Source organism: Cuculus canorus, chromosome 2 (assembly GCF_017976375.1).
Source record: "Cuculus canorus isolate bCucCan1 chromosome 2, bCucCan1.pri, whole genome shotgun sequence".
Classification (NCBI taxonomy): Eukaryota; Metazoa; Chordata; class Aves; order Cuculiformes; family Cuculidae; genus Cuculus; species Cuculus canorus.
Window position 1 is genome coordinate 121,402,778 of NC_071402.1, and position 12,151 is coordinate 121,414,928.

The following is a 12,151-nucleotide window of genomic DNA, read 5'->3' on the forward strand; positions in this document are numbered from 1 at the left end:
AATGAAATAAACACTTCAGCATACTGTCCATTATTTTTTACCTTTATTTAGTTTAAGTGTATTATCAGTGATACATGCCAGACTGACAGTGGGAAACAGATGTCCTCTATTGATTCATAGAAGAGATATAATACATGCATAAGTACAGACCGCATCATCCTCACCACACTGCCATGCCAGTGTGTCAGATCCATCCTGAGGCACTGTGTGAGGATGGTGGAGAGTATTTTGGTATTTCTTTGGTCTTTCATCCCTCTGAAGCCGCTGCTAGTTCATATAGCAGCAGGAGCTGTGTGGGAACCTATTTATTGTGAACTTAGAACCACTCTGTTTGTACCAGAATGATAAAATAGCTACCAGCTGCTAATGACTTATCAACCTGGGCTGTAAAGGAACCTGAGACCTGGAGGGTGAAAGGTTGTAAACTCCATTAGAAATCCTCACTGTCATATATCTCCCTCCTCATGTTTTGTTATTCACGCAAAGAAATTGTAGTTAAAAAAATCAGTTCAGCTCTGTTGAAATTGAACTACCTATTTGTCAGTTGCTTTTTAAAAATAGAAACAGACTGAGCTTTATCGACCATTAGAGTTTATATCATTTATTGAACTGGAACTACTGTTTAAAAAAAAAAAAATCTAGGAGGACATGGTCTTGCAAAGTGCTAAACATCTTTATCCTCTACTGAAGCTGGGAAATCAGAGCAGTCAGGGCTTCTCCTGGAGACTGCCCTTCAAAGAAAAATATGCTAACAATATATGCTTTGTCTTTCCAATCTATTATGTAATTGAGCACATTATGTCACTGCACATGTTTGCTGCCAAAAAAAAGAACAACAAAACAACCAAAACAAACCCAACAAACCCACTTTACCATTTTAGAAGGGCTTTTTTTTTTTTTTTTCCCAAGCTAGAGTTAGGTTAACCTGGATATTAGAGCACGTCGTTGTGAGCCTGTTAAAGAAAAGATCTGTTTGTAGTACTCTTAGTCCTGATGTCACAGGCACAGCAAGGACATCAGAAGGAGGAGTCAGATTACAGTAAGAATGGGCAGTGCAGCATGCAGCCGGAGTAAACGCTAAATCAGACAGGGATTGTATCAGGGATAAGACTGCCTGCAAAGCACTCATCCTGTGGAGGCACACTGCTCACTCACGCTTCTTGTGCTGGGAAATTTCCACATAATGTAGAATGAAAGAGCTCTGTTTTACATGTCAGCCCTGTGCGGGAGCTAATGCTGAATACACAGCGGTGGGATCCTGACTGCATGATTAATGAGAAACATAATGTATTTTGGTAAGTGTTAACTGTGATGTAATTCTGCTTCTGTTCATGTTATCAATAGGAGTGATTATTATAAATTTCAAATTCAAGAACATTTTGTGCTGGCACGCACCTAAAACTGACAACTGGGGAATCCTGTCGGCTGTGCAGTTTGAAAGGATTCCATTGTCTGGGAAATTTTCTGTTTGAGTGGGCTACTGCGTAGTTTTAGCGGCTTGAAAAATAAGCTAGATAGGATGAACTCATCCTAGGTTTGTTTTGTATGAACTTGTGTTTCATCTGCTGAGAGGGAATGAGAAACGGTTGTGAGGCATGGGAAGTTTTAGACTAACTTAATGTAATGGACAAGCTGCTACTGCACTGTCTGTGGTAGGGAGGCACAATAAACCTTAGTATTTCATTCAGCTTTTAGTTTAAAGAATTCAAAGATACAAAGGTGAAACTGCTTTTTTTTTTTGCAGCGGTGTGTTTGCAGAGTACTCTGCATTATGCAGATCACTAGTGTGGGGTTGGCTCCGAGCATACGAGGAAATGCATATTATTTTAAGCCTTTAGAGGTCTCTGAGCTGTAAAATATTGTGCAGAGTTTTAATTTTGTTGCTTGATGGAAATCTTCCTTAGGCTTTCAGCTGAGCTGGCTGCACACCCTAAAAACACGTTGGAACATAGAGCTATGTTTAAGCAATGTAGTGCTGCAGTACTGAGCTGGGATGTACGATTGCAATATAGTGCTGCAAGTTAGTGCTGCTAAATAGAAAAGAAAATAAAATAGAAAATTTGGTTGTGTGATGGAAAATTACCATTCTTGGCTACTCGAAATCTCATCTAGCCTCAGTGTTAATTTATAGCTTCATAATACTTAGAATGAACACAGAGCAGAGAGTTGGAAGGTTTCTGGGACATTCAGCAGCTTTCTCAGTTTCATTAAATATTGAATCAGGAGTTCACTTCAGGCTTTTAGAGAAGAACTTTTGTCATATTCTGAGCCCTGTCACAAAAGTACTAAGCTTTAGGGCAAGCTAAGCATTATTTTCTTATTTTCATAAAATTAAAAATACCGGGGATGTCTTTAACAATGAAACCCATCAATTATAAAAGCAGATTAATGTTGTTGTAAACTGTCTGAACAGAAAAAATATAAACTGGCCGAGTTGTTAGAACCGTTCAGAGTTCCTTCCAAAGATAAATTTGCAATGTTTTAAGTTTCTATGTTTTCCAGAGACAGAGAAAGAATAGAGAAGTATTATGGTTTTACGTTTTAGCAATTTGGGTTAAGTCATTTCACCATTAAAAATGTGTTGTCAGATTAATTTTTTTGCTCATTTCTCACGGGGCATTTTTCTACCTTTAATATCATTGCAAGCGTGAGATGAATTTTCTTTTTTTACAGTCAGCTTTGCAACAATTGCCTGTGTAACTAGGACTGGAAGTTATGTTTTTCTGAAGTTATATGGGTTAGGGTATTGGGTATATGTGTTAGCGGTAAGGTACTTAATTTTTTTTTTTTGTTTGTCTATAATTTTCAGAAACACATAATGGTGATCAAACTTCTTTCAGTGTTACTTCTTTGAAAAAATACAAACGTCTGTTTCACATACTCATTTGTTTTTCTGGTGAAACACAAGTTTTTAATTGGAACTAACTGGATTGTGCTTCCTCTCTGCTTTGTATGAAATTTCACTTCTGAGAGCAGAGCTGAAAGTTGCTCCTAGGCAGGTTCTTGATCTTCTTTGTTTAGCCTTGAAACTTCCTTTAATGCTAAGTTTTAGATGACTATTCTCATTTCTTTCTTTTGCATAATGAAGTATGAGCTAGTGGTGAGAATGTTTACTTGTACCTGGTCTGGGTGTTTTCGTTCTCTGTTTGTGACAAGCCAGAGCATCTGTAATCTCACCTGTCCCTGTTGTAACACTGCACAAAGCAGTATTGCACAGAGCTGGATGAAAGCTCGACCGTGTACATCGCACACCTACTTAGATTTAAAATTACTGTAACCATCACATAGACAATATTAGAATTTTCTATCTTCTGCGAAAAAAATAATTTCCTTTCAATATTATTAAATAATTCTGTGGTATTTCATTCTCAGTGCATGATGGTATTGGGCTGCCTAAATAATAGAAAGAGAAGAAAAAGAAAGCACATCAGTACGTTTGTATGCATGTGGCTTGTTTTTCTGGGCTTTCTTGGTTAATTGCTGCTGATGTAAGGTAGCATAGTGGGAACACATCTACAGCATTAAGGTTGAAATAAATACTGAAGTAATTACCATGTAAAGTAAGTCCTAAGCCTCTGAGAATATTATTCTTATAGAGCAAATATTAATAGGTGAAGTGAGTTTCTTAACCATCAGAGAGAAATGTTACTAAATTCAGGAGTGGGTCATAGTGTTTCTTGGTCTCCTTAGAACTGTAGCCTCCAAGAAGATTTTGGGCTAAGATATTTTACTATCCTACTACATTCTACTATGTATATTCTAGTATTTGAGCTGAGCCTTCACATAATTAAACTTATTGTGACCCTTCTAATTGCATGAACCTTTCTTTTACATTACACTGGAATTTTGATGGAGTGGTTTCAATAACTGCTAAATTTTTCTCACTGTGCTGTGCTTTTGAGTTTGTTGTTTGGTCACCATGGATACATTTGTTCCTTATTGTATTGATTTTGCATTCATCATTTCAAGTTGAACAGAAATGATGGATTGTAATAATAATAATAAAAATCCTACCAAATGATGTAGTGTGTTTATAGAGTAAGTCAAAAGCCAAAGAAAATAATGAATTTCTGCTAAGTGTTTTAAGGTAGACATTTTGCACTTAATAACATACATATCTACCCCAAAGCAACTTTTGCTTGCATTTATCATCAAGTTAATAATTTAGCATAAGATAAAAGTCAGTTGTGGCTGTTTTCAGCAGCTCTGAGAGGAGAAATGGTGGGTGGCTGTCAGTGCCACAGTGCTAATGTTGCACACCAGTGGTCATAGCTGGTTGCTGCCATCTCTGCCGCCGGCTGTTGCTGCCTTGGGCTAGTCTACATCCCCAGCCTTGCGTCTTCCTCGGACTGGCAGTGTGGGAAGCTCACGGGAGATGGCTTGTCCTGAGAGCACAATGGACTCTGTGGCTACCCCTCAGGCTTGGTGGTCAGTCTGTTTGGGTCAGGTGGACGCTGTTCGGGAGGTGAACAGGGAGAGATCTTGGTGTGTGCCGTGCACTGGCGCTGTACGTGCTGCTCATCGAACCAGAGTAAATGCTGCAGTGATATTGCAGTTATGGGACAGTCCTGAGGGCTCAGTAAACCTTGACTGGAATTGAGAGGCAAGCCAGTCCTCCACCTCCACCACCACAGAAATGTTCTGCGTGCCCCCATACCTTGCTGTTATTGAAGAAACACAATCCCAAAAAAGAAGAAAAATTAAAAATTGCTAAGAAAAGGGGGAAAAAAGAGAGAAATTTGTAGCTTTCTTTTCATTTTTCTTCCCCCCCCCCTCCCCCCACCTCCTGTGGACCTATTACAGTTTTAAGCAGCTTTTCAATATTTCTGTTCACATTGTACATATATTGAAGTGGAAATGAATATCCTATGGGATAGAATAATGGAATACAATTTTTGTCTGAAAATGCCATAATAATTCTGTTTCTGTGTTGGCTGTTTTCATTTTTGATGGAGTTTTTTTCAGTCAGTTTTGTAGAATGTAGTAATTCATCTGCATATATACTACTATTCTGAGTATCACTTTTTATTTCTGGAATACTTTCTTGTAGAAGAGATTCATGCAGAGTGAGTCATAGAAGAAAAAATACCCCCTCACCCCCCCCAAATCTCACCGCTTCTTTAAAACACACATCGTACAAACCAACCAACCAACAAAACCTATTTTAGCAGTTTTGGTGAAAATATTTAATTGTCATCAGTTTGGTTTTAGTCATTTTTATTTTCTGCTAGGTTACGCGCTGTGGAGGCCTTTTGTAGCATTTCTGTTTGTCTTCATTTAAGGCAAGATGAATCGGTGATAATAAGGCTATGCTTTTAAAATGTTTTGAGAAATCTAGATACTGGATTATGAACTGTATTTTATCACCAGTCATCTGCAATAAGTGCATTTAATATACAATGGAAGCTGTATGTGACAGAAGAATTCAGCTGAGCAAGCTAATGTGTAGGATCTTGAAATCTGCGGGAGCCTGTGTTTATACTTGGAACATTACAGCCTCCTGGGCAGTGGAGTTCAGATCCTGAAGTACTGAGTAATCATGAATTCATGTATACATAATAATTAAAAAAAAAAAAAAAACAAACCTGTTTGAACTTACAGAAACTTCTCTGTGCTACATTGTATCCTATTCTACTCTGTTAAGAAACTTTTCATTTAAAATACCTCTAATATAGCCAGTATGTTGCTATAAAAAAAGGATGATTTCACCATTTCATACACACAAAAAGAGTAATTCCCAGTGTTAACCTTATTGTGGATGGCAGAACTGCTCCAAAACCCAAATCAGAATTAATAGTTTCTTGCTTCGTTAGAGAAGATTAGATCACAGTTGCTTCAGCTGAAAGTCCTGTAACAGAAAGTGTCTGCATGTGCACACGTGTGCACATGAATGTGCATCTGAACATGTTTTAACTGGGTTGCTATGGAATCTAATCTTGCATCCCTTCTTAACAAATATCTTGCTTCTGTTAAGAATTGAAATTTTAAGCAGAAACTGGAATTTTAAAAGTTTTATTCGTCCATTTGTCATTTTTCATCTTTATTCCTAAAAGAACATTCCTATAAATTCTTATTTTTTTATAAAAATATCTTAAAATAGTGAGACTCTTTGAGTGCAAAATTATCTGAGACTCATACAGATTCTACCTCTCTGTGCCTGCGTGCAAATATCCTTCCATGTCATTTTGACTTTTTTTATAACCTGGTGGCTGTTCTAAAAATCCTGGCAATTACAAAAATTTTAATGGAGTTACAGGAGTTCTTTCAAAGCTTTTGCCTCTCACTGCACTAAATAAGATGGTGGCACTTGAAAAAGAAGAAATATATTTGGGCTTGATAAAGGAAATATTTCAATGTGGTATTAAATCATGAAAACTTCTTGAAATAGAGTAGAGGTCATAAGGGCTTCAGTTTCAAAAAGGGGTTATTATACGTAATATACTGCAAAGATTAGTTTTGCAGCTGAAATTGCATGGATGATTGGTAACATTCAGGGAAAATGCAGCAAAAGAGGTTGACTAGAAATACCAAAGCCTGAAGTGTTTGAGATTGTACTTGAATCAAATTGCAGGGGTTGAAAGTGGGAAGAAGCTTTGCTCTGTCGCAGGGCTAAGTCACATTCTGTAGGCGATACTATATGCTCAATGTCTTTAGTGATATGTTTATGCAAAGTCTACTTAGGGGTAAAAAATCTAATGTACAAAGTTGTATTATCGTCATGCTCATGTATTTAGATCTCCTTGTCCACTTTTTTGACCACTTCTTTTCATTCTCATGCTCATGAGCAAGTTCCCTTCAATTTCTTTTTTTTTTGTCTTTGTACATATGCACCATAAAGATTTACTACAATCATAAGCATGGTATGACAGCTTAAAGAAGTTGGCAAGGATCTAGATCAACTGTGAAATAAGAAAATGCAGCTGTGATTTGGAATTGGAATTATAAGGGAGGCTTTTATGAAAGTTCAATTGCTGTACACCGTTGTCTCTTGTTAACATGTATGATAATACAGTTCTGTCTCTTTTGATGCTTAAAATTGTATCTGTTTAAAACATCATTAAGTTTGGAAAAAAAAGGTAAGACATCTTCAGTCCTTATCTAGAGCATTTAAACAAAGGCACTTGTTCTCTACTTTTTTTTCCCCCTATTTCTGCTTTGGCAAAGGTCACAACTATTTTAAAAAGTTGGGATTAGATCAATCCATTTCTTTTTTTAATATCTCACCTAGCTGGCTGAACCAGTTGTTTGGAAATTATGGGAAATTCTTTCATCACTATGGGATCCAGCCCTGGCTCTATTACATAGCCAACTAATTTACTCTAGTTTATAGTCCCTGCAGATTTCAGAATTTAAAACCATAATGTACCACTTGCTTTTCAAGTAAAGCTTGAAAAGCTCCTGGGGTTTGGTAATGTACAGTATCTTCATCTCTGAAGCAGTTACAGGACATAAAAAAATTAGATTGACTGAGAGTGTCTGCTAGCTATGGGTATGGCCATTTGAAATTTTAGCATATACTTAGGATCTCAAAGGTCTCCGGCTTATATTGCTAATATTTATACTGTGTATTGTGTATGTGTTCTATTTATGACAATGCAAACCAGCAGCCTCTTCCCCAGTTCTCTCCTTCAGAAAACAGGATAGAGCCTTAAAAGTGAGTTTATGTTAAAAAACAGTCTCTGAATATTAAAACTGCTGTCTTAAGAACAAAGGAAAGAAGCTAGGCTTAATTTATGCTTTTGATTATTACTTCACAGTGGTTCTCCTATTTATATACTTTTATGCTGTAATTGAAAAATTAGATGGACAGTATGGTTCATTCAAATGAAAGTCATGAAAATTTCCTCAACTTCTTTTGTTCTTATAGACCTTGTTTACTCAGTTTGTTTACTACGGAGCATAGTAAGTTATGAAGACGGAGGGAGGTAACTGCTGTGTTTTCCAATACTGTTGCCCATCATTACCCTAGGGATCAATATCGAATAAAAAAAAAAAAAGTCAGAAAACACAGAACCTTGGCAAGATCTGCAATTGTGAATGTACAAGGAGGGAGGAAGCCAGTCTTGGTAGCACAAACAATATCGATGCTCCTCTTGCTCAGCCAAGTCATTTTTCAGTAACAAGGTGAGGGTGTACTGTCTCTATAGTGCAATATTTAGCAAATTAGTTTTTGTTTGTTGGTATTCACCTGCGAAAGCCAATCCACTCGCCTCCTGTCAAACCCAGCCACTTATCAGGAAGATTTAGTTTGCCAGATATGTGACTATTATATAGTAGGCACACACCACTTCTTTGGTTTTCTGTCATTACTGGTAAGTTGCGCTGCTGTGAACAGCAAATTTTTCAACAGTGTAAGTTGTATAAGTTTGTCTGCTTGCAGGTAGCAAAGAAAAAAAAATAACATCTTTGCTTTAAGCCTTCATGCTGAATCTGTTATTTTCAGTAGCCATTTTTATTTCTTTAAGAAGGAAAAATAAACAGGCATACCTAGAACTCCACCTAACCCCCTATTTAAATTGCAGTTCATGTGTTGGTAAAGGATAAATTCTAATAAGTCAACAGGCTACAAAATGGTGCATATGTGAAGGTGCATTTAAAACCTTCCCTTTTTAGTCTCCCTCTGGCTGAGGGCATGGCAGCCACATGAATATGGGCATTGTAAAGCCATTTCAATGCGTTATTTGTAATATCCTTACGTGCTTTTAGCGCTCAAGACATGATGTAACCATTTGCAAACACTTGTCTCACCAATCTTGACCACAGTCTGTCTACCTTGTAAAACTGGTTATTTAGTCCTCCTCTCCACATGCTGTGTTAGGGCAGTTGCGCTAACCTCCTAATAATGCATTTAGTTTCTCTTGGCTCAAATCTTAATAGCACTGAGTACTTGGACATTGCATTGGTCCACATGGTATGATTTTTTTTCTCCTCTTTCATTCTTTACTTAGAATTAACTCTCTTTCTTTTCAGTTGGGTCAAAGTAAATATTTTCAATGCACTTATAGATTCCCTGTAGCTTTCCCTTTTTTTTTTCATCTTTAGTAATATTTTTATAGTAATTTTTTAATATATTATTATATAATAATATATAAAAGATATATTCTTACATAGGTACAGCTGACAAACCTGCTCAGTGCTAATTATCAGCCCACTTGCATTCGTATGAGTTCAGTACTAGCTGGACATCTGACATCTCTTTGGATAGAAAGTACAGTGCTTTGCAGAAATGTCTATCTATGGTCAAATCTGTGTATATGAGGCAAGTATCCTTCATATTACATTTAGCTCTACGCACACCAACACTGTATGCAATAGATTACCTTCCCAATACACACAGGTTTTCAAGGTAAAAAGAATCACTGCCCTTAAACAAGGACATCACTACACATAAACAGCCCACGCAGAATCACTCCTTCGCATGAATAAACTTACTGAATGTAATAAACAAACACCGAAAGACTGAAAACACAATTTAAAAAAAAATCAAAGCAACATTTGAAATCTGTCTAAGAATATAGATGCAATCAAAATGTGATTGTGGAAAGCCTTAGAGTGTGTGAAACGTGTATAAACTCTGCTGGCAGAGAGAGGCAGGCAGGCAGCAGGTAATGTGCTGTGGCTTGCTCGTGCTGCAGCAAAATGGTACTGGCAGCACCACCCTGCACAAGCACCCCAAGATGACTGAACAAAACTGCTCTGATTTGCCCTTAGTGACTAACTTGAAGCAATATTGTCATCACATGCTATCATCAGCACACAGGGAAGAAAATTTATTTAAATAGGCTGAAATTAACCTTGTGAAGGCAATGAGCGGTGATGCCACGTGTCGCTGTAGACACCCAGACAGCTCCACAGATTGTAGGAAGATAACACAAATGTGTAGAACATCAATTTATTTTCATTGCTTGTTCTCCTATGCCCTGATTTTTGTTTTCTAAGTTAAATATGTCCAAAAGAATTATTATAGATAGGAAAAGCAGCACAGAACTGGTAGGCAGTCTTTGATGATACTTAGCATTGAAAGAACATTAACAATTAATACTCCTAAAATATTCCTCAGTTTATTGTAACAATGTTCATGTGACTTGTGTAAGCTTTTTGTGCATTTCTAGTAGGAAGATTTCTTCACAGAAATATTCACAAAACTAAATATTACATTATCTTTATTGTAATTTATTATAAAGGCGTTTTTATGTTAAAAGCTATGTCAGCACATGTTCAGCATTACAAAGCTCACTTTAGATTCATCTGGAAGCAGAAAGAGTACCATCTGACCTCAGTATATAGTCAAATAAATTATGAATGTTTTATATCAAATATCCGTTTGAGAGTCCCCAGCTGAGCTAATATCTTCCAAATCACAAAGATAAGAAGAAATAATGTTAATTCTAAATTATTAGCCCTTTCTGGGAAGCTCAGAGTAATAGATGATTAATATTGTTAGAGAGTGTTTAAAATAATAAGTTAATCCTGTAAGAAATCTTTCCAAGGTGCCTATGATCTCCAGTTTTGCAGGTTCTTATATGTAACTAACTTCAGTTCTAGCAAAAAATATAGGGAGCTGCTTTTGACAGTGTATTAGTTGAGGGAATATTGATGGTTTGCCTGAAAGAAGTTGGGCAGATTTTGAAATCCGTTGACATAATGTATGAATGCTAACTGCTAGCAGGTATGAAAAAAAGCTCTTACAAGTTCAAGGATCTTTCAGCAAAAATTGAGCTTTTCTCACTGATATTGTTTTTATTGAGTCAAATCTGTTCTTCATAGCGAAGGAGGAAGTTTGCAGAAAGCAATTATTGTTTGTAATGAACTGTGGAAAGTGTTGGACTGTGTTAATAGATTTGCTTGAACTCAATTTCATTTACTGGACCTAACATGCTGAGAAACTTCCATGGCCCCCAGTAAAGTAAGAATTTAAACTGTGCTGGAAATATTAAATCAGACCTAGTCTAATTAAGGTAACTGTCAAATAATTTGTAACATTTGTGTTTAATATCTCCAGTAATTTCAAGGGTGAATTAAATGCTCTTTAAAATCTTAAATTGTTCATCTGCAGAGTAGTAAAACTTTTGACAGTCACTTGGGCAGCAGGTCAGGATCTGGAGGATGCTGGCGTGCCCAGCAGCATGGTTGCCATGTATTTCTTCCTCACCCACTCCCAACCTGGAAGTATATGAGGAAGAATTCATCCTTTTGGGTTGCACTTCCTGCCTAAACGGTTTTCCCTGTATCTCTGTGAGAAGATGCGCTGAATATGATGGAAACCTGAGCTCGGGGAGTTGGATAACTTCAGTTGTATTGGCCTTGTGTGGGAGCCCCTCTCGGGGAAGATGCACCTACAGAAGTGAAAGCACTGTCATAGGTCTCCCCATGCTAAAGGAGCTCTGCACACCTGCGGGGGAAGACTCCATCAGCTGCTTTAGATAGTTTCCATAGAAAGGCGCAGTGATTAACAGGCAATGAAAGCTATGCTGATTTTTTTTGTTTTTCAGGAAATTATTTAAAACCACCAATCTCTTTTCCAGAAACCAGCAAGCACCTCTCAGCTGCAAACAAAATATAGTTATTATTGCTCTTATTAATTTCCATTACCAAATCATCAATGCCAATAACGATAATATGAAATTCTTAAGTCAGCTGAACTGTTTAGTTCTGTACATTCTGAAGTCCATTTTGATTCTCATTCTTTTTTTTTTTATTAAAAAAAAACAATCCCCACAAAAACACGTGAAAATATTTTAAATCTACCCCGTGACTGTCTTTTTAGGTTTACATTTGTAAAATCAAGGAGTTCATCTGCATTGATAGGATGGAGCCTTGCAAGCTTTCCTGATTATATACAAGTTACGTAGAGTATGTCTTGATCATAGTAGTTCTATTTAAATTCTATTCAGTTTCAAGGAGGCAACTTCTCAAGTGATTTGTTGAAATGGGTTGCCTTTTTTGTCTCATTAATGTACATTATTGGCAATATCATTAAAGAGATTGGGACAATTCTATGAATAGTTTAGCAGTCCATGGTGATTCTTCTCCAGTTAACAGACTCTACACTACTTAAGCAGAACAGCAGCAGTAAGGAAAACCTGAGGTTTGTTCTTCCCCCCAAGCAGAGGAGGTTTAACATTTTTCATAGAGCATCATCCCATACAGT

General features: G+C 36.9%; 1 protein-coding gene across 4 annotated transcripts in view; it reads left to right on the plus strand.

Moving 5' to 3' along the window:
* Positions 1-12,151, plus strand: part of ZNF385D (zinc finger protein 385D) — a 410,191-nt gene that overhangs the window by 247,632 nt on the left and 150,408 nt on the right. Inside the window, exon 1 of one of the 4 annotated variants that reach the window (XM_054059693.1) lies at positions 1,015-1,295. The exons of the other annotated variants lie outside the window; for them this stretch is intronic. Coding sequence (XP_053915668.1) covers positions 1,274-1,295 — 22 coding nt within the window. The 5' untranslated portion in view covers positions 1,015-1,273. Of the gene's footprint in view, positions 1-1,014; positions 1,296-12,151 lie in introns of those variants that run through there. 4 annotated transcript variants of the gene reach the window in all.